Here is a 23505-nt window from a genome sequence, read left to right as displayed (position 1 = left end):
TTGTTTTAGTGCACAGTTGGGTGAGGCATAAAGAAAATGATACCCACAGAAAACACTACAGCTTGCTTTGACATTTTGGTCAAATATATCTAGGCCTTCTCTAAACTTAAGTCTGCATCAGGAACTTAATCCTAGTCCCCATTATTTCACTTACTCTTTAAAATACATGTCTATACACTCATTTTGCAATAACACAAAACCACAGTATGTAGAACTTCACAGTTCAAATAAGGCAGTTACAAGAATTAGATATCACTTTTTATTTAGAAGAATCAAATGATGGTTTGATGACAACAGCTAAAAGCTGATCCAGAAGAGCTAAAGTTCACTCCTATTATATTTTTCCAGCAATTATAAGTTTCCAAATTGAGTTTAATCCTAACCAATTCATATCCACTTTTAAGTGCACAACACTGTTAAACAAGTGATTTTTAAAATACAATTTAACTCCAGTCTTCCAAGAAATAAATTTAGCCAGTATTTTCCCAGAAAACTAGAATTACTCTTCTACGATAGTATTATTTTTTTAATTATGTATTTGGTGTATGCTTTTCTTCTCTAGTGTGCTTAGCAGTATCAACCACTTCCTAAGGTTCTATGATAGCCTGAAGTTATGAAGCTATGAAGTGAGACCAGTCCCATCTGAATTACTAGGTAACCAAAAGATGAAATATTCTTTAATAGGCTATACTACTTTTCTAAATATACATCTAAAGAGCCTCCTTTTTCTTCATGGCTTAGATAGAAATGGGTTTTTTCCCTTCCAACTAAGTATCTGCAATAGGGTATCAAAAAATAACCTTGCCCAGAACTCGTGCATATGATCATATATCCAGACCTTTTAAAGAAACGAAAACCATGCTTATTTCGGACAGTCAGAAATCAAGAAGAAAAGTATAGTTGAAATTAAGAAAATTAAAGAGAACTCACCACTGACAGTCATCATCATTACATGTGCCTGTTAAATCAAAACGGCAGAAACACTGTTTTGGCTCAATCATATTGCTATACGTTATTGAACTGAGGTACAGTTTTTCCTTGGTTCGAAAATATGGACTAAACCTAAAATGAAAGAGCACATTATTGTGATGAAGTGTACAAGGCAAGACATCAGTTCTCTAAAAAAAATAATCAAAGCTCAGTTTCTCTGTATTAAATCTCATTATTTCCAAAACCATGCTACTAACCAAAAGCATCATTAACCTACAAGTTAAGAAGAAGGTAAAGAAAAAGTGGAAGAGGAAGAGAACACCACAGTACTTCTCAATCTAAATAAGTTCTGCTCTAGTATTCTCTTCTTTAGGTGCAGAACTTCATTCATATGAAAACAGGAAGTGTAGTCATGACCCAGTACGGAAAGCAAACAACTGAAACTATATTTCAGTAGTTTCTAGAAAATCTCATGCTCTAGGCAGCCTAAGATCGACATCAAATGAAAATGTAAAGAGAATTGTTAAAGATTAACCTGAAGAAACAGTGAACAGATTTTACAATGTGTAAGCAAACAAAACTCAGTCTGAGTTGAGCAGACTAATGCTTATTTTAGATCTTGAGCTAAAGTTTGACTATGTCAACTTCGGGATTTCTAGTTCCTTCAGGAATTGAAGTAATAACCTACACGAAGTTAAAAAGAATACTCATGTAAAGATGGCATCCTCCATCTTTCTCTACTTAAGAGCATAGAAATAAAAAACTTGAAGCATATGGTAGGATTCAACTGCTCCATTGTAAATTCCAGACTTCTGTTTTCTCAAATTTGATGTGTAGGAACAAAATTCTCTTTAGTCAAAAAACAGATGTGCCAAATTGATTACACTTGCAGGTGTTAATGTCAAGTCAGGATGAATCACTGTGCTCATGCCTTTTTCCACTGAGCAGGAATCCAAAAATAGATGACTGGATAAATCTCGACTCAGACAATGTAAATCCTAGCCAAGTTCAGAGACGGCATAACTGAAATATGCTTCTTGGATTTACATATTCATATTGGATATAAAAATCCTGTTTTCAAATGTTTAACTACTTTTTTTAATTTAGTTATATCAAGCAGCATGCAATGCAATGTAAAAGCAGCATACTGCACAAAAACAAGGGACTTGTACATACCAGAAAATGTGACTAAAATCATTAGATTCCATAAAATAGACAAAATTGTTTAAGGATAGTCAAGTTTGTCACTACGCCTAATCTTTCTGTACATGCCTGGGTATCTAGGAAAGAGCAGTGATGAATACTTGAACAAGAAAACAGACACAAGTCAAAGAGCTACAGTCTTTGTACCTGTAGGATTTAAATACTAGAAGAGGACTACGATATGGTCCAAATGGAAATGGTTTCACTTCGGTTTGTTTATTTTGAGATGTAAGAAAATCCACATCCACTGAAATTTCCTAGGAAACAGATAAACAGATACACAGTAGTTGCAACACCACCTAATAAAGACAAGTTTCCTGTTTAGTTGTAAAACACTTACCTGACCACACAACAGATCTTCCTTAGGTACTATAGAGGCAGTACTTGTCAGCAGCAGCTCTTTCAAGCTGTCAGCTTTAGCATAAAGTTTTTTCAGTTCATCAATATTCAACCCAAGGAAGAGCTCAGGCTCCTCTGAAGCCTTTTTAGAAACTTTGTTTATAGTTTCTTGCTTTGGAGTGTCCATGTGTTTAAGATTTGGTTTAGTGAAAGAATTAGATTCTCTGAAAGATCTCCTTCGTTCTCGATTTGAATTAGACAGAACTTCATCATCAAAGTAATTTTCTTCACTGTCCAAAGTCAACTTGTCCTGTGTAAGGTCATGAAGTGATGGCTGAGGTAATGTAAATTCAGATTCCTCTTCTGCATGAGGTGTAGCATTTGATTGTTCCTTGGTTTGAAGTGCACGGGCTTCCTTCAATTTCTGAATTTTAAGAGCATATTCATACTCTAGTTGTTGAAGTCGTTTTTTCTCCAGTGCGATCAATTCTGCTGAATGCTTTTTCGGACTTGATGCAGGGGAGGTCTCCAATTTCAACATTTTGCTTGGCTGAAAAGAAAAAATTCCTTTTATTTCATTTTCTCATCTACTGGTTATTGACAGGAAGTAAAAAATAGACAAAATGTTTAATTCAGAATTTATAAAAACATATTTTAAAAAGTCTTGCCTGAAGATTTCAATAAACAGCAGAAAAACCATGAAAGAGTTTGTCACAATTCACTGGTAGGTTTGCAGGTTTTGCGATAAAAGTCAGCCTACATAATTTACAGGCTTAAACAGACGTTTTGGTCACACTTGAAAGGTGAGCTATAAAGCAAGTATATACAGTGATGTTGGGAGCGCAAACACAAAAATTTACAAAAATATTTTAGCCTTGTTTTTCTGCATTTTGTTTTCAAAACAATATCAGAGCCTCTCTTCAGCAACTTTGCTTGACAGTTTTAACAAAATCATTGATGCCTATAGACAGTAAAGTACTTCCTGCCTTCCTTCACAGGAACATAGCTCCTCTTATTTATCTATGCACAGCATTCCCCTACCATAGAAATGTAGGCTTTCAACAGTTTTCTTTCTGAACTCATTAATGCCTTTTTTGTTGAATCCTCAAAAATGCACACAATCATTAGGAAGATTCCCTGCAGTGCTTTTGAAATGTTTTCCTGAAATTCCATTTGAATTTTCTTAATCAAAATTGCTACTCTTTTTCAAGTACAGTTTCATTTAAGAGCACATTGACTTACTCCAAGATGATCTTGCTCTAGCTTCCGTTTCCCAATTTCCTTACTTGCTACCGCTTTTGCTCGAGCAAGTTCTTCTCCGTATTTCAGTGCCAGAGCTTTTTTTACTGTAACTCGCTGTTGAACTTTATGAATCTTAAAAAATCAAATAAACAAACAAAATACTACAGTAAGGTGCAAATTTACAGATATGACCACATAATAAAGTACAATTAGATGAATCAATGAAATATAATATAACTACATGCGAATTAACGGTTAATTCTAAGAAAGCCTACTGCCTCCAAAAATCAGGCTTCCCATTTCAAGGTTTCCAACTCTAGGAAACAGAAATATTTCAGAGTGCAAGTTACATGTTCCTGAAGCCTCTTGAGAAACGCCTTATTAGCATTCAAGATCTTCTCTGTTGCTTGTAGCTGTTCAGCCAGTTTGTTAATTTTATTTTCAGCAATTCGAACATTCTCTCTCTTCTTGGCCTGTTGTTGCAATAAATTTTTCAAGACAGATTCATCCTTCATCAACAGCATTCTAGAAGTAGAAAAGGTACATCGTAAGATTTTTTCCAAAGGGGAGCTGCTCACATTGCTCCTCTGAAACCCCACTTATTTAAAAACACAGCTCTCCTCACGCAGCAACAAACAACAACTGAAGTTTCTCCAGTCTTTCAGCATCCCAAGTTCAGCATGTCAGTATAATGCAGATGAAAACATTCTAGTTACAATGACAAGGGAAGGAATGTATGTATGTATCTTTAATACTGTTTTTAATATTATGACATCCAAAACACACATGTTCTTGCTTTCTGTAAAGTAACAACCCAGATCCTCCTTAGGACGCATACGCACATGAGCAGATTAGAAGCCATAATATTATGCCACAATAGTAGATAAATACAAAAAGCATTAAATGCATTAAAGGAAGCAAGAAAAACACTTGAGTAGATGGTTGTGGATAAAGGGAGGAGGGAAGGCTGTCCTTCAATTGATGACTGACCACGAATCAGTTTGTTCACAAGACCACACAGAAATAATCCAGTGGCAAGAGAAGCTGAGAACAGGATGCAAAGCACTTATACTTTCCACAGTAACTTGAAATAAGGGTGGGAAACATGGAAGAGGCATGCTAAAAGAGAAAAGCCACACAGGGAAAGATTCAAACAGCATACCTATTCCGCAGAAACACTCATTCATATATATATATATATATACACATATATATATATACACATACACACACACGTATATGTATATATATGTATATATATATCAAGCATAACTCACTAACTTCAAAGTGTACCAATAGTGAAAAGAACACTCATTTTTTCATATTTCATAGTTATTAGGTGGCACAGATCATATTCTAACCACTGAACACAGCTAAAAACAGTCAGAATGATAAACCACACTTAAAAGTTACCAAACACCACACTGGCACTACCACACAATTCCTTTTGCACAGCAATAGAATTAAAGGCTGAATAGCTCAAGACAACGGGAAACTGAACATTTGCTGTACTTTAAATGTTGGACGTTAAAAAACATTACTTACTATTTCCATCCTGCTAAGTAAAGAAGGTAGGACTTATGACAGAGAAATACATACCTGTTTTTCTTCAGCTTTGCTTCTGCTTCTGTGACTTGTTTTGTCACTACTGCTATTCTCCCAATTCCATCAACTTCACCATCAGAATTTGCAGGGGATGAATTATTCCTCAGTGGATCAGACTTAATTAAGCGCTGCTTCTCACGACTGAAACAGAAATGTTAAAAGCAAAGATTTTCAGTAGCTTCAACACTCCTTTTGATGTGTACTCCCAATAATTTTAAAATCTTCAAACAGAGTAGCAGAACAAGATTTAAAGTTAAAAGAAAAAGTACTTTCCACAACTGCAATCAATTACGTTAAGTCAGTTCATAACAAGGATTTTCTTTAGACTTCTATGTTGTCCTACTAAAAATTGCATGAGAGAAAAACCTGAAGGTTTTCAAACTCAGATTTTCCTTCCAATTACAAACATAAACTAGTAAAGGGCTACCAATAATACACATTTTACACTAACAATTAAACTCAGTTGTACCTGGCAATCTCTTCTTTTAAAAGTCTGTATTCTATCTTCTTATCTTCTGGTAGAGCCTCTGGAGTTCTCATTGGATCATTTTCTTTTTCTGACTTTGGAGGGGCTTTGATTTTTGATGCCTGTTACAATGAGATTCAAGTCAATACCAGTCACATTGGTTTAAAATACAGCTACAAACTAGCATTTTTAAGAGGTATTTCAGCACAAACTTAAAACTGTGCAAGGCTAGTAAGATCTTTCAGGTCGTACTTTTTGCTTAAGGATGCACTGAATTTTAATTGAAAAAAAAAAAATCAAACCAAAATATATTACAAATTCTACCTCCAGGATGCCATCCAACAAAAAATTATTTTGATTAGCTTGTGCAATCCAAATTACAATGTAATTGTCCAGACACAAGTAATATACTCACTCTTGCCCACTTCTGACATAATCTAGTATTTCTTGACCAAATTACAAAGCACAATCATTACCAAATAAACTTATTAAAACGCTGATAGTGTTTACCTCAACATTTCTCCTTGCTTCCTTTATCATAGATTCTAGTCCTCCAAACACACTGCTAGTTGAGTTAGATGGTTCTCCATCAGATTCACTATCATCTGAGTCATTTAAGGTAACCACAACAGACTTGTGTTTTGGAAGCTGTTGGGAGAATGTAAAGTTTTATAGAAAGAAGAAAAAGTTAGAGGCACAGGTATAACTGAGGACATATTTACTAGAAGACAAAAAGGAGGTTAACTCCTTTTGTTATGGCACATCAATTCCACATAAGAAAAAAAATAAGCATTTGTACATCTCCACTACAAGAAAGTAATACTGTACGCATTTTTGGCACTACGATGAAAGTGCCAAACCTATTCCCAAGTATCTGCAGCATACTTACATCTCCATGGACATAGCATACAAATCTCAAATTTCTAACTCCTATACTCATTGAATTATTTCAATTGTAATTAAACTCATCATCTGTCATTTGCAAGAAATTTTCTCAAATAACTGAGAGGTAACAATCAATCAAATCTGCATTAGAAATGTGGCAGACATACCAAAAGTCCCTCATCTCTCTGCTACACAGTTGTGATGCCTCTTGTCCCACAGCTGTACTTAGCTGACCTTACAGTGAGACAGTTTAATTGGCAGAACAGCAATAGTATGTAAAGAACAGATGAAACAAAATTAATCACTTTTTGCCAAAATCACTAACTTAAAACACTCACTGAAGATCAGATAACTGCCAATTCCAGCACAAAGAAAGATGCAGAAACAAGCAGACAATTTAGATTAACCTCAAACGCTCTGGAATTACAGCTTGGAAAAAAACAACTTATTTCGCATTTCCAGGACTGCTCTTCTCACATCTCCCACTGTAGGTCTGGACAACTCTAGTTATACATTTAACCTTTACCTCAGGACAGAACCTCTTCAAAGCTCTAAGTGGTTTTTAAAACATTAACCCTATCAAAGAAACCCTGCTTGTTAAAATGAAAAATACTCAATTTCCACATTCAGTTCTTTTTGATATTCTCTTTCTGGACAATTCTTAAAATATGAGTCATATTTACTACTTCTGAATGTAGTAGAGCTGCATCATTTTCGCATGACAATAGGACAGGTAGGTGAAATCTCAGTTTATGTTGGTGCAAGAAGACAGAACAAGGCACTGGTCCACTCCTCACAAATATTCTCATCCATCCACACTCAGACATGCTAACACTGCTCACTGAAAAAACTCCCCCTAGAGGGAAAGTACTTTTTCCCACATAAGGTTAGCTTTCTAACCAGTTTTGCATGTTAAATAATCAAGCAGTGGCACTGATGCTCCAGACCCCACTTTCAAAGAAGAGAGCAGGACAAAGAGCAAAGATAGCCAGGAGCATGAGAAAGAGCAAGGCTACATCTTCTTTGGCAACAGCGTCTGTGCTAATCTGGAAAAGAAAGTAAGAGAACTGTATTTATGATCTTTTAGTTCACTGCATGCTGGTGTGTTTTGATGCTCTCTTAAGCTATAAATTCTTGCTTCAGTGTCAAATTCTTTCCAGAAGAGCATATGGATTACCTAAGTTGCTAATAATTCAAACATTTAACTGAAGCTCCACTTTTCTGTGTCCTATCACTAGAATACCTAAGTCTGAACTTGCTGTTCACCTGAAGTGAGGTCACCTTCAACTCACAGTCTTATTAGTAGAAAGCACCAGTATTTCCTTACTGTGATCACCGCTCGTGGAAGCCTTGGTACTCTAACAAACTTTGTATTTTGCACCCGTGGTTGAGACACAGTATTAATACTGACAGCAGACAGATTGCTTCTTGGCACGGACTGTAAGTTATCTGGAACAGGAGGGGAAGGTGGACCACTGTTACTTGATGTTTCCTAAAAAAGTAAATCAAAAATACAGCCTTAAAAATACACACTAAACACAGCTATTTAAAAAGATGTCAGTATAAATGAGACTCTTTCATATATGCCCTGGAATTTGAAATTGAGATTTAGGCAGACTACCCAAATGTATTAGACAAACATTGCAATTCTGCAGTAATATCAAAAAAGCACACAAGAGCATGCCAGTTATTCGCAGGTCAGTTGCAAAAGATCACAACCTTTTAATAAGGTCAAAACCAATGTATACTTTCAAAACCACAAACTTTGCTTCTCACTCCAAAAAAAATCCCCAAAACAACAAAAAAAAACCCAAAAACAGCTAACTTCTCCTAACTCCTCTTGCTAGAAGTCTAAAATAAACTTACTTGTCTCGCTTTCTAATGAGCAGTTGATAAATAATAAACATTTTCTAGCAGAAAATCCCCATTCACCTGAACTTACTCAATTTTCAGCACCTTGAAGTTTCATAATTTCTTCAGAAATAAACAGCAAGCTACAATTTACAGTTCAAAGGATGTTCCAGGGTAGCTTTTGTTTCAGTTTGTTTTAGGGGTCAGAGGGTGATGGAAATTCAGAGACATTTTTGTTGATTTCTTTTTTAAAGTGATGAGAAAGGCAGCATAAAACCCCTGTAATCCTCAATCAGCAAGTCACATTTAAGTTTTGGTTAAGATTGCCATCTAGAGGCTTACATTCAAAAACCAAAGAAGTACCTCAGCTCTGAAAGCACGTTTGTTGGCTAGAGACTTGAGTAATTCTTCTCTTAGGAGCATCTCTTCTTCCTCTTCCTCATCAGCAAATGGAGGTTTTGGTGGCTGTTCAGGTTCTTCAGGGGGAAGGGGGGGAAGAGGTGGAGGCGTCTCAAGAGAAACACAAGGAATACCCTCCATGTAGAGATGGCTCAAAGACGGTACAGGCTGGGAAGTAAAACAAGGGTTTGAAACATGAAAATTACTACTGCTTTATGATTACTTAACAGAGTTTGAGACTTAAATTGTTTCATGGTTTAGAAGTAACAAACTGTGACAGTTTAATTAAAATTCAAACTGCATTTAGATCACAGTCAAAGGTTGTCACTAAACAATTACTCACACAAGTTAATGGAAACAACAAGGTTACATCTGGATAGTGGAAGCTGTGGAGACATACAAACTAAATAAGACTTCTGAACCAGAGAGAGTCTAGCCACACAAATATAGTTGACCAGCAGTCTTCAACCAGTTTTATGAATTTCTCTTAGCTAACAAAATTAGTTTCCCTTGGTCAAAAATTCAGAAGCTGTCATGAGAGGGAATGGCAACTTTCTACTGCTTTACTAAGAAGAGTAACAATCATTCAGCAAAGAAAATTGGTGGGAAAAAAAACCCCACACTAATTCTATTTCCACGTGGACTCTGTGGGTGAGAAGACAGACAATGTACAGACAAAAGGACAAAGTCTGAACAAAAGACTGATGAGCCATAGTTTTGGTTTTTCCCCCCTCTAGGCAAGAAGTCAGAGAACAAGCTTATCTACACATATGGCCTAGAGATAAGAGGCAAAGTTGCCTTATGCTAACAGTTCCAATTCATTCTTTTTCCTTATGTACTTCAGACAACTTTTGCTTTCTGTGTGAAAAAGCACAGCTTCTAACAACAAAAAGAAAAATTTAATTCAATAGAGAAAACTTACATTAAACAAGAATTGGATCAGCCAATAGATTAAAAAGAAGTTTTAAAAAAGCAACTGTAAGTCTACCAGACAGTTCAAGGGAGTCATCAAATAGAGAACTGTATCAAAAACAGAATCTAAATTTAATCTTAACTTTAGCATTATAAATCAGAAATGAGAATTATCAACATTTTCAAAAGCATACTCCTTTCAAGGTTACTTACTGGAATTGGAGGTGGCAGTGGCAAAGAAATTGGTGGTACTGGAGGTGGAAAATATCCTACTGGACATTCAAAGTAAGGAGGTTGCACTGGGGAAGAAGCTGTAATTAAAAAAAATATTGAGTGTAAGAAATCTGATGGGTATTTACTAAACAGCAACTCATACTTCAACTGATTTAATGTAGCAGGAGACAAATGTTTTCACTATGCACCAATTTCAAAGGTAACACCAGACATAGTACAATGCATTTATTTCTTACATATATGTACATAAAAAGAACTTTTTCTATTTTACATACAATGTGTAAGTACAGCCAAATAGTACTGATAAGGTAATGACTCAGCCCTCATATTGGAATTAATTTGCAAGAATTTACCTTTTAAAACAAGCTATCTCAGTCTCCTGATTACTGGCCACCAAAAATACAACACAATACAAACTAAGACAGAAGTAGACCAAAAGCACAGCTGATAAATTCTGAAACATAAAACTAGAGTTTGAGATACTTTATCAAGAAAAGATTCATTTAGCTCACAAAGTAGCAGGTGTGGTACTTTAGCAAAGTAACGTATGGGGAAGGCTAACAAGAAAGAAGAAAAAGAAATAAAAAGGAAAAAAAAGGTGGAAGATGTAAAGCAAGAGAATAAAAGTAGTCAACCAAGTAGTATGCTTAGTGACGTTTTCTCAATACTCCGTATGTTGAGATGGAACACGGAAACCTTAAAATGCATCTCAAACTCAAGAGTCAGTAAACGATTTAGGCTGAAAGAGACTTCTGAAAGAGATATATGTCCCAGCACAAGGGCTGCCCCCAAAGTCAGACTGCTAAGGGACTTGTCAAGTTCCAAGTATATTTGAGGATGGAGATTCCTCAACATTTCCAGTAAACCTGTTCTAGTATGTGACCATCTTCTGTGCAGTTTTCCCTTATATCTAATCCAAAGTTATTTTGTTACAATTTAAGTGTTGCTCTTAGTCCTTCTGTTGCCCACTCCACTGTAGAGTCTGGCTCTGCCTTCTCTGTAACTGACCACTAAGTAGTTGAAGACAGGAGCAAAAGCTTTCCCACGCCTTCTTAACACAAATTCAGCTCTCCTGGTCTTCTTCCCATCAGCCAAATGCTCCAGTCTCACAATGAACTCTATGAAAAACAGGCCTGAAACAGTTTCACTTAGTCAAAAAGGTCCTTTGCTAGGCTCTTTCTAGTATGTCACTCTCTTTCTCCTACTGTGAAACTAGAAAGCTGCCACAGTCTCAGTGTTTAACAGCCCCCCTCCAACCCTTAACAGTCACAGTGCTACAGTGCAGTGACAGTCGGTCTCTATCACCCAAAGCCATAGTGCTGACCCATATGTCACTCAATGTTCACTGGGACACCCCCTCTTTCTTGCAAAGCTGCTGTCTATCCAGGCAAGAGCCTGGAACCTCACTTCCTGCAACAGTTGCTTGGAAGCGCACAAGAATAAAACCTACAGCACTACAATGCTACAGCACTGCAGTATAACCCTGCAGACCTTAAAAAATACCACTCCAGCAGAGATAGAAAGTCTACGTTAAAACAAAACAGAATTAGAATTAACCTTAAAATGTTAGTTCTAGAACTGAGACATCTCAAACACCTTCTTTCTAAAAGAATGGCTTATTTCCTGCTTTTAACCTATTCTCACCAATCACTCCAGAAGAAAACTGTAAATCAGTCTTACCTGGTGAGTTAGTTTCACTATCTGTATCCATAGCAACTTCATCATAATTATCATACTGATATATGCCTCCTGCACTCTCTGTAGGCTGCTTATCCAAAGACCATCTCAAATCCGTATCTGAAGACTAAATACACAAAGAAAGTATTTTATTTAGCTGATCTTACATTATTATGTCAGAACCGCTAAGAAGTATACTTTGGAAAAAGGCCCTTACGATTTTGTCTTTTATTGCTTTATAAATACAATTTGTTTTTCTTGTACAAAAAGAGCAAACCTTTTAATCACATCTATCGCAGGTAGTGACTGGACAAATTAACAGTTTTAAAACTAGATCTCTTCCAGGATGATGGGGAGAGGGGGTTATGATGGACAGAAGAAATTTTTAAATACCTATTAGGTAATTATTTATTTGGTAAACTGGCAAGGTTATATATTTCTGAAACGCTGCAAGAGAATTAAATGCTTTATTATTTCTGTTAATCTGTCATGGCAACTACCAAAAACACTTGAGCTACACTTCCGAGAAACAATTCTCAGGTAGAGAATCTTTTTACTGTCCCACAAGGAGCCATGTACCACTCTGAGACAATCCCAAAAACTGCCAAGTCATAAATCAGATTATTTAAAGAACTCCTAACACTATATGGATGCCAATCCATGTTCAGCACCAAATATATGCAGAACACCTAAGTATGACTTCGTAGATTCCTCAGCTTCTATCTTTCAGAGGCATACAGGAGACACTTAGGTAGCTTTTACAATTCCTACTGTTTACAGTCAAACATTTTTAGTCTCAATTTTCCACTCAGTATTATTATAATTAAATACTTATAATAAAACACTCTTCCATATCATGACCTCAAACAGGGAGTCCCAATTCTCTTAGATGCTGTTTCATTTCTCCTTACAGCATCAGTAGGCTCCAAGCACTTCAAGCATCAAGCTACAGCAGCTGTACTGCTTCCATGCTGAAAGAATGCTGAAGAAACAGTCATTTTTTCTGTAATGTACCAATGTTTTAGAGACAGAACATTAGTTAATCAAGTGCCTTTTGCTAATCTCAAAATGAAAGAATGAGAACAGCCTACAAGTGCAGCATTACAACCACTGCAGTAACTCTATTACTTCATAAATTTCACAGAAGTCTGTCATCCTGTAGCAGGTCTAAAGTAATTAATTATCTTTTGTGTCTGAGCATATGTTATGCCCTGACAAAATAACTGAAATACTACTATTAAAAAATACTACAAAGAAACCAAACCCTCAAACAACATTTCAAAAGAAGCAGGCCACTGAAGTATAGACAGAAAAAGTTTGAAAATGTGGAGGAAAAACCTCTGCAATCCAAGAGAAGAGAGACAAGAAAGTTTCATGGATCAGTTAGTATTAAATTACAGACTGCTCCTTGATCACAACATCCAAAGTGTCTCTAGGAGAAACACGCTTTACCATTGACTTGCAAATGTACAACTCATACACAACTGATTTTCCAAACCTAAAGGGAATGCCCATCTAGCATGGGATTAAAACACTGTAAATACTGAAATATTTGGAGCTTTTCTTTTGTTGTTCTGGTTTGGTTGTTCTGGGGGTAGGGACAGCAGGGAGAAAAAAGGGGGAGGATGTAGATGGGATGGTGACACATAGAACCAGGTAGGGCAAGACAGAAATCATTCCTGAATCCTAAATGTAACACCTGAACACTAACAAAATTTGTTACCCTGCTTCTTGATCTCCTCTTTCCTCCAACTAGCTTCATAAATCGATTGTACTGCTCTTCTTGATTTGAGAGGTCTCTAATTTTTCTGATTTCTTCTTCTCTCTTTCTTCTCTCTTCTTCTTCTTCTTGTTTCCTCTGATCTTCCTCTTTCTGACGCCTGTCTAGTTCCTTTTGCTGCTGTATCTTCTTTGATGTCTTTGTCTGTTGTTTCCTCACAGCTTGCTTGCCTTTAAATAAAAAGATACATGATTAACTCCACCTTATCTAATTGGTTCCACCTAATCCTAGATTCAAGAGTTTTGAGTAGAAGTATGGGGGTTTAAAACGACTAAAGGCTCATTGCTCAAGGTTTCAAGAAATAGGGGGTATTTTGAGGCCATGCCACTGACAGCCATATCAGTAACATTAAACTTATTACCTGTGGCACTAGGTTTTTTCGTCGAATGTGCTTTTGTACTGGCTTTCACTTTCTGCGTTACACTTTTCATTTTTGTTAATTTTTCTTTGCTTTCCTTCATCACCTGTTGTTCTTTTTGCTGCCATTTTTTACTAGCAGACTGAAGTGCAAGAAGTCTAAGTTGCAACTCAGACATCTCCTCCTCATCATCAAGCAGCTTCTTGAAAAGAAAACAGAAGAAAAGACAAGATAAAGTCAAGAAACATCATTTAATAGTTTTTTCTTTACAAGGTCTTTTGAAGTCTTTCCCAAATGTTCTTATCAAAAGAAGGCTTAAAAATCCTGCTTTACTAATAAGTGTCATTTGTTAAAAATTAACTGCTTCTATTACTGGGACATTTCTTAGACTGCCATTTGGAAAAAGGCATCAGAGTATCACAATGCAATCATGCCTCACCTATGCAGGAATACTTCATTACCTTTTCAGATGTAACATCCGAACTGCTAAGCTTTTGCACTGATGTTTGTTCTTTGTCTTCTGTACCTTTCAAAAATAAAAATACCACACTTTTGAGCAAGCTGTTTCTCAAGAGGTAGAGCCACATTAAAACGATATGCAAAATTTAATTTATACAAACCTATTTTATCAGTATAATTGATACATAGTCTAAAACAGAATAGCAGATGTACATGTAAGATCACATTAACAAACATTCCCATAAACTGGGCATGTCTGATGAAATCCACATCATCATAACACCATAAGCTCAAGGCAGTATTTGTCATTTCTTAATAATTCTCTGCCTTAAGGTTGGTAGGTACTTCCCCAAGAAGCAGAGAAAAATGGATTTGGAGAGAAGGGAAAAAGAAGACTTCTTGCCATCTGTTTTATACTACCATCTTGTATCAGCTGCTGTCCTGAGCATCTCATATTCCACTGGCAGCTATTTTGAGTAACTGGTCTTTCTTTTGCAGAATTAAATATAAGGGCCCAAAGCTGCAGTGAGAACACACTTGCTCCATTTCACACCAAATGGAAACAGAAAAAGGTTATCCTATATAAATGAATAGTAAACAGTAACGATATCCAACTAAACATTTAGATATTGATATATTAATTTGTTTGACTCCCCACAATATAACCATCTGATTATTGTAATGTATGTACACACATATTAACATACTGGTTTATATATAACATACAAAATGCTGTATATATTGTAGTGTTACATAATTATTACAGCCAATAATTATTAATATAATTTATGGCAAATATATAATTACATAATTTTTATTTAACCACAGATATATATGTTTTATGCACCAGAGGAAGGAAGTACACATTTAGGGACGTTTGGTGTTCTTCTCCTATATTAGTCTTTCTTCAAAGAGAGATTCCTTCCCATAATTCAAATTGGTAGAAAATAAATTTGCAGTCTGTACAGCTTTTACTCTTCCTAACATTTTATGAAAGGCACACTCAGAAAGGCACTGTTTAAAACATATCAAGACATTACACCTAAACAAAAATGAAACTTAAAAAATGCGACAGGTCTGTAGAAACATCCAGTACACCATTTAAATATAACAGGAAAATCAAATTTTGCTGATTTCCCAAAACATGCATAATCATATAGCATACATTCACTTGATACATGTGAATTTGCAAAAACTCAAATCAGATTATTTTTTCCTTGGAAGGCTGTATTACACTGCCATAAACAGGTACTCATACATAATCTCTCTGCTTTCATATCATTCACATGTCATGCATTTGAGCAGCATGCAAAAATTAAATGCTCTTAATATGAATCTATTAAAGTATCTATATAATATACATATAGGATAGTATATAATATATATAGCATATATATCATCTATATATACTATAGCATCTATTTTCACTATTGTATGAACTGTATTCTCAATTTCAGTACTGTTACATTTTGAAGCTGGATTTTTTTCTGAGACTGTTTTGCTTTTCAAATAGCTGTTTTACTCCTGCCCTGCTATGTTGTCTTCCCGTAGGCTACTAGTTCTTCTTCTATGGTAAAAATTCATTGGTTTTCTTCATGTCTGCCAATAAAAACTATATTACCTCTTAAAGAATATCAGAATTATTTTTTCTTTTTATTAATAGGAAACACACAAAAGGGAACAATTACCTAGAATAAGGTGGTTTGATTAGTAATTATCAGTTTTCTCTTCTTTTCTTTATTGGTTCTGTCTTCCAAATTCTCATTCTGAAGTTACATATAAGTCATTCTAACTTTCAGTGCTCTAGTCCTACCTTTCTTCGCATTCCTAATTACACACCAGTGCTCTTAATCCACTCATTCACTATGTCTCTTCCCACTCAAATTGGCAGTTGACACACACTGACAAATTACTTAACATCAGATGACAAGTGATATCCACAACCACCACCCTCAACCACAGCAAACACTTATTAGAACTACATGAAGCCTTAGAGTAGGGAGCTGAAGTCAGCTGTCTTATTTTGCTGCAGACTTAGTAGTAAGCTCAAGGACTTCTACCACAGGTCAGCTGGACACAGTCACTTGTTTCTCATGAACTGGTTAATGCATCTGAGCAATTACACTCTTTGGTCTGCAGTCCAGAACTATCTTTGACAAGACACTTACTCTACCCTTTGGCTGCATTTCTTACACAAACCTTTTCTACTCCTGGCCTATGATTTCTTCACTACTCGTGGATATCAATAATGATCAAAATAATCCTGGTGAAAATATCTTATAAAGACTAAAGAAAGCAAACAAAGATGAAATGCAGAAAAAGAGGTCTCTAAATGTTCTCTTTTCAGCTAAAAATTAACCACATTTTGCTTCTGCAAGAAAGAACAAGGGAAAAGCAGAAGTAAAACTTTCAGTGAAAAGTCAATGATTTCTACCGTGAACAGCAATTAAAACCTTCAAATCTTGTCCTCATGCTTTCTGCCAAACTATCAGTCTAAGAAAATACATTATTTAAAACAAAAAAAAAATGAAAAACATGCTACCAATCATGTTTATGTAATTGAAGGAATTACAAAACACAAAAGTACATTAAACCTTTAACTTAGAAATTTTAACAATTTCATAAAGTAAAATTTTCCCCAACACCTAATAAACACTATGATAATAATAGCAAGCAAATAGAACTTTACAAGCTAAAACAACTTTACAAGTATTTACCTTGGCCAGATTCTGTAACTTCAGATTTTTGCAAGGACTGTTTCATTCCTTCTTTGCCTTTTTTTAATCTGCTCCTCTCAGCTGGAGTAGGCAGCTTTTGTCTGAGAGGTTTCAGTTCAAATGCCTGAAAGCCCATAACCGGATTTTTCTCCTCAGGAGGTACTTCTTTTACAGCATCCGTTTTAATACTGTCATTTTCTACAGTTTTTTGGTCCTCAGTGTCCACTGTTTTATCATCATCTTGTTGTTCATTTTCTTCCCTGTTGCTCAAAGCCAGTCTTTCATCTTTATTAATGTGTTCAAGTTCTAATTGTATCTGCTTATACTTCAAGAGCAGATCCTCAAAACTTTCTTCCACAGAGCTTTCATTTTTAGAAGAGTAGTTCTGCTTTCTAGATGGGGACCTTCCAAAAGTTTTGGCTGAATTACTGGTCAAGAAATTTAAGACAAGAAATGTATAACCTCAACACAGTGGCAATAGTACCACTGAAGACTAAATTAAGACAAATGTAAATTAAGATCATTCTATTACATTTTTGTTTTACCTTAAGGCTAGCTTGAAAAATATCCTTTATAAATACAAACAGCATGAAAAACATATAACCATTATTACATATTGACAGCTTAAATAAACATTTTCTCAAACCAACAATTTCAAATATCCTACTTAAGACAAGAAGGTAATGAATTGCTGAAAAGTCTTCCCTTTTGCTCACACCATCCTCCCAGAAACAACAGCTGTAATGCTGAGATTGTTCCCTATCACACAAACCCATCAGACTTCAAGTGTTCGTAACTCAAGTATTGATTCCCCATCTGACATTCTGAAAAAGACTAGTTAAATTCATTCCTACTCATTTTATCCTTTCATAAAATGCTACATCTGGCCATAGCACAATTACACACTGCAGTAAATCTAGCTCAGCAAAAGCACAGAAGAATCAATCAACAACTGCAGGGAACTTAAAAAAGTGACTAGAGACTTGCAATCAAAACATTCAAAAATGCTAGAGAGGATTGGGAATTACTAATTACTCAGAAAAGATTGTCCACGCATGCCCAAGGGATAGACTTTCTTAACAACATGCTGTCGAATACAGGCGATGGAAATATTCTTAGGCAACTGTATCCAGAATAAAAGTTCTCAATATTAGAGGTTCAATTCCTCTCACCTTAACCTGACACTAGAAAAATAATCACGCTCCAGAGGAAATCTTTTAGGATACCAAGCCAGGTTTGACTCAATCAACTTTCAGTATCAACCTCACTGTGATAACAGCTGACTCAGACCCAGTTACGCAAAATGCTTTTTTATCAACATCATCCCTTAAAACAATAAATGGACTAAAACTGAAAGCTAAAATAGGTGTCAGATATGGCAAATATGGGCACTGAAGAAACGAGGCTGCACACACACACAGAATTTCATTTCGGGATTTCTCCACAGATCTTTTTCAGCGTTTCCCTTTTATTTATATTCTTTTATAAACAGAACCTGGTCTTGTCTTTTAGTTAACCAGAATTCCCAGGATCATCCTAAACTAGTGTTTTGATTCCACACATTCATACTTGCATCATGTGGTGGCTGTGTCCCACCATGAGAAAAACATGTAGACCATTAAGTGGTTTTCCACTTCGAGAAACACAGCATTTTCTCTGTCAAAACACTTAGCCAAGGTCGATCCAATTTGGTTCCAATTAACTAAATGCAGGTGCAGACTGACTCAGCTTGTTCCCACATCAGACATACTGAATTCTGAGGAAATTAACTTTGTATTTGTCTTCTGCTCATAACATGCATCAAACTACTTGGATGTTTCACTATGTTAAGTTCTAACACAAGTATGAAGAATCTTGATATGTATCCTACAAAAGCAACTTCCATAATACCAGCAAACGTTTTGTTATACGATACTTTCTCATGTGTCAGCCCAAAAAGGATAAACTACCAAAGATAAACTATATCAAATCCAGAAAGCAATCAAACAATCTCTATAATTTGGCTGCAAATACTAAAAGCTGTGTGCAGTATAACACCAAATTATGCAATAAGCATATTTGTCAAATTCACTTCCAACACACTTCTACTTTCAAAAGGCTGGCTATATTAGTGATTTTGTGAGTCACAGGAAATTCAGAAGCTAATTAAGTGACAATATAATTTATAAAAATAAGTAACTACTATTTGATATTGAAATCCTTCAATAGCTTCTAAAGTCATCTAGAGCTGGGTAATAAGACAAAATTTTGCAATGGTTTCCGTGCTCAGGATAATACAATCATTCAGGCTCCCACAATGACGTTAACCAGAAATTCTGTGGTTTGCATAGGTAGAAAATTTTTATATGTGGTTCTACACACAGAATGCAAGACTCCATGGAGTGCTGTGAAAGGCAGAGAGGCATATATATATATTAAAACAATTGTGCTTCAATCAACTCATGAGAAAAATCATCCTACAACCAAAAAAAAGGACTAACTGAAGAAACTGGAAAACTGGGGGGTTAGAAACAAAGAAAAATGTACACTGTTAAGAGTTCACAATTCAATGGAAATAGAAAGTCTCGTTTTGGTTCCATATTTCAGACTCAAATTCCACAATTCTCCATGCAAGAATTACTGCAGAATGATTATCTAACAGCTTCATGTTAAAGTTGCCAGGAATTAAAAGAGAAAAGCCTATTAAAAGCTAAGAATTCTTTAAGCGTTCCACTGTGTCCTTTACTCCACTTACATATATATTCCTACAAAACATTGTGCAAAGCACTAGTTCCAAGGATAAAGCAAGTAAGCAATTTCTGTCTTAACAGACTATTTTGGTTTAATCCCAGCCGGTAACTCACTATCACGCAGCCACACTCTCACTCTCCCCTCCCCTCCATACTGGGGACTCAGAAAAAGCTAATGTGGGTTGAGGTAAAGTGGGTTGAAAACAGAATGGTTTAATAATAGAAACCAAGTAAAATTATAATTAAAAGAAAGATAACAAAAAGAGAAAGCGGAATAAAGCCCAAGAAAGGCAGGTGATACACAACACAACTGCTCGCTACCCACTGACAGATGCCCAGTCCGTCCCCAAGCAGACACCAGTGGCTCCCAGCCAGTTTATACACTGGGCATGACATTCTGTGGTATGGAACATGACTTTGGCAAAGTTTGGGTCTCAGTTTTGCTCACTACCAGCTTCTTCTGCATCTCCTTGCTGGAAGATCACAGGACACTGACGCCCTTGACTTAGTGTAGGCACTACTCAGCAAAAACTAAAACATCACTGTGTTACCAACATTATTCTGGTACTAAATCGAAAACATAGCACTATACCAGCTACTAAGAAAATTAACTCTTTCCTGGCCAAAACCAGGACTCAGCCTCTTAAAACATTTTACTTTCCTGGGGGACTTCAAATACAATTCTGGGCCACGAGCCTCCCTGTACCAGCTGATATGAAAGCCTCTTCTGAAATCACATTCCAATAAACTACACCCCTACTCCATTAATATTAGCAACACGGAGGTACCTTAACATTTAGGAATTCTTAATATTGACTCCTTTAGATGGCAAGGATATGAAAAATACAGAAAAGAACCTGTATCAAGAGAAAATCATAGGCCTTCTTTAACTATATGATCCATAAACTGAATATTCACTTATTAAAGAGCAAGAATATTAGAACATTCTTTACCATGTTTAAACAGAAGAGTGCATCTTAAGTATCAGGAATAAAAATACTTCCAACTTCCTCATTTTCTACTTTCAGTTTGAAAATGGAATTAGTAGTTTCTAAAAGTTGTTTTCATTAAAAGTGAGAAGGAGACTCTGTATCAGTATTAACAAACATTGCAGGGTCTGTTTAGGACAATAGATATATTTGCCCTGAAAATTATCTGAAAATTACTCTTTAGGCAGAAAGAGTACTTCAGCTACTCAGAGCAACATCCCAAATTACAAGCCTTAAAATCTATTTTCAGCACTAGAATTATCTTACTGTGCAACCTTGGGCAAATCAGTTCTTCGCTTGCTGCCACTCGAGATAGCATCCTTAAATGAAGAGTTCCAACGAAGACTTCAGTTATACTGTAACTGTACCAGGCAAGATTAAATAAAAGCATCTCTATCACTAGTTTACATATTCCACCCACATTTCAACAAATAAAAAAGTTACATGGATGAATAATCTTGTATCTGAAAGAATACAAGGATCCAAGGAGTAGCTTTTAAAGCCTTAAGTGCTGCCACAAGTCGGGAAAACTCCTGCTCCCAGGATCAACCAGCACAGTCAAGCAAACACACATCCTGTGACTACTGGTATGGAGGACAATAAAACACTGTAAAATTCTGGAGAGTAGGATTTAACCAGCATCTCTCTGAGTGGTTTGTACACTTGTTTACATTTTCAGTTAGGCAACAATGAAGTTACATCAAGTAACCAAACTGCCCTAAGCTACACTCAGCATCACCTTTTTCTGTTTCTTCCTATAGTAAAAAAGAAAAAATTGGGGAGCTTTTCCCAACATTTGCATTCATAAAAGGACAAAATATCAGAACTCTATTCCTAAACAACTCTAAAAATAGTCAGTGGAGAACATCCTACAAGGAATGTTGACTATGGCTTTCCTTTGAACTCCCATATAAAACACATTTCGCGTGTGCAGACCCAGTTCAACTAAGCTAATACTGACTAAAGCTAAATCTCTGAAAGGCAGGAAGCAAAAATGAAAAAAAAAAAACAGTAGATCCTTCATTTCCCAATATGGGGAATTAACAAGCTCAGGGTTTTAGCTTTACAATTGTGACACTAATTATACACATTAAAACTGCCGCACCAAAGACTGACCCCGCTTCACAATATCTCCACTTCGGGCTAGAAAAGGAACCGCCCGGGATCCAATCGACAAAGGCTTCCTCACAGGCTACGCTTTTTCTTTTTCCCTACACGGGACCGATCGACCAAGTCGCAAGCCAGGTCACGGCGGTAATCCAGATTCCCAGCAGCCTTGAGAAGCAGGGCTGGCTGCCCCAGCCAACCCCCGGGATTGGCACGGGAACCTCCCTCTCCGTTATCGCTGCGGGAATCCCCCTCCCAGAGCAGGAGGGAAACGCGTCCCCTTCCCAGAGCATTCGGCCACGTAGCGCGGCACCGCCACACCCAGGCCCACCGTAGCAGCTCCGTCTCCCCGCCCCCGCTCCCCCCCAGGTCTCAAGGATACATTTCCGAGGCGAGGGCTCCCTCCAGCCCTGGCTGCTACTGAACCCGGCGCCGCCACCCCCTCCAGGCGGCCTTCCCGGAGGGTTGCTTGGCCGGTCGCTGCCGTCTCGGCTCCGGCCCCAGCGCCCGCCGCCCCGGTACGGCCGGCCTCGGAAGCGGAACCGGTCCAGGGCGTTGTGGCTGCGCTCCCAAAAGGAGAGCCGGGGGCCCGGCTCCGAGTGAGAGCCCGGCGGCATCCGCGGCGCAGGCGGGTGGGAGCGGAACGAGTCCTTGGGCCGGTACCCGCCGTGGCCGTGCCCGTGGCCCGTGTCGGGCGGGGGCTGGTGCCGTGATCGCGGGAAGGGCCGCCCGGGGGAGGAGGACACGGAGCCGCTCCCGTGGAGCCCGGGGGGCGGACGGCGCCTCGAGTACGGCCTGCTGCTGCTGCCGCTGCCGCGGCTGCCGCCGGACTGGGAGCCGCCGCCGCAGGGCCCGAAGCCGTTGTTGTCATCGTCGCTGATCTCGCCGTCTTCCAGCTCCCCTTCCTCCTTCGGGGAGAGCCCGCTGGGGTCGGGCGCGGTCGCCGCCTCCGCGGCCGCCATGAGCCCACGACAACGGTCCGGGCACGCCCTGCGCCCCCCCGTCCGCCCGCGCCGGCTCTCGCGAGACCACGCCCCGTTCCTCCGGCCCGGGGGGACAGCGCCGTGCTGCGTAAGAAAAGGGGTGGGGCAACTCCCCTAGCGCGGCAACTCCCCTAGCGCGGGGCATCCTGGGTGTTGTAGTTCTCTGCTAGTACGGCAAGACTGTGAGAAGCGGGGGGCGGAGAAAGCCGGAGGCTCAGCCTATAGCGTAGCGGCGGCACGGGGCGAGCGCCAATGGGGGTGCGGCCCGCCATCTTGGTAGCGGAGGCAAGGGGAGGCCGCCATCTTGTTGAAGGGCACCACGCTGCGTGAGGAGGCTTGTGTCACATGGCGGCCGCAGGAGTGTCAATGGCAGCTCCCCTTAGTGCCGTCCGGGCTACGCCAACCACGGTGTTTCGGGGCTTGGGGTCTCCTGGGTGCTCACTGAGGGTGCTGTTTACCCTTTCTCGTTTGGTGGGGCCCTTGCCCTCCTGCCCTCCTCCCTTAAACAGAACCCAGGCTTCTAAAGAAGAGAAAACAGTCAATGTTCAGACATTAACCCCCCGCACCTCCGCAGCAGCTAAACTGCTGTTAGAATTTTTAAGAAGGAGTTTTCTGCAAAGCTGTCCAGACCCATAACTGC

The 23505-nt window shown here is 38.0% G+C and overlaps 1 protein-coding gene across 2 annotated transcripts in view; it reads right to left on the bottom strand.

Moving 5' to 3' along the window:
- The window catches only part of ZFC3H1 (zinc finger C3H1-type containing), a 42002-nt gene extending 19087 nt beyond the window's left edge, over nucleotides 1-22915 (bottom strand). The window contains exons 1-17 of one of the 2 annotated variants that reach the window (XM_051795879.1): nucleotides 22265-22915; nucleotides 17058-17477; nucleotides 14343-14407; nucleotides 13885-14083; nucleotides 13467-13693; nucleotides 11747-11870; nucleotides 10046-10143; nucleotides 8885-9088; nucleotides 7998-8162; nucleotides 6296-6433; nucleotides 5789-5907; nucleotides 5314-5460; nucleotides 4065-4239; nucleotides 3715-3846; nucleotides 2474-3022; nucleotides 2281-2390; nucleotides 931-1062 (exon numbers count right to left, since the gene is read on the bottom strand). In XM_051795879.1, coding sequence (XP_051651839.1) covers nucleotides 931-1062; nucleotides 2281-2390; nucleotides 2474-3022; nucleotides 3715-3846; nucleotides 4065-4239; nucleotides 5314-5460; nucleotides 5789-5907; nucleotides 6296-6433; nucleotides 7998-8162; nucleotides 8885-9088; nucleotides 10046-10143; nucleotides 11747-11870; nucleotides 13467-13693; nucleotides 13885-14083; nucleotides 14343-14407; nucleotides 17058-17477; nucleotides 22265-22844 — 3584 coding nt within the window. In that variant the 5' untranslated portion in view covers nucleotides 22845-22915. The remainder of the gene's footprint in view (nucleotides 1-930; nucleotides 1063-2280; nucleotides 2391-2473; nucleotides 3023-3714; nucleotides 3847-4064; nucleotides 4240-5313; nucleotides 5461-5788; nucleotides 5908-6295; nucleotides 6434-7997; nucleotides 8163-8884; nucleotides 9089-10045; nucleotides 10144-11746; nucleotides 11871-13466; nucleotides 13694-13884; nucleotides 14084-14342; nucleotides 14408-17057; nucleotides 17478-22264) is intronic. The other variant, XM_051795880.1, reaches the window with a different exon arrangement.
- Nucleotides 22916-23505: the final 590 nt, after the last annotated feature.

This window comes from Manacus candei, unplaced genomic scaffold, assembly GCF_025592945.1.
Source record: "Manacus candei isolate 608988 ecotype Guabito, Panama unplaced genomic scaffold, ASM2559294v1 h1tg000043l, whole genome shotgun sequence".
In the NCBI taxonomy this organism is placed as follows: Eukaryota; Metazoa; Chordata; class Aves; order Passeriformes; family Pipridae; genus Manacus; species Manacus candei.
This window is presented reverse-complemented; position numbering and strand designations above follow the sequence as displayed.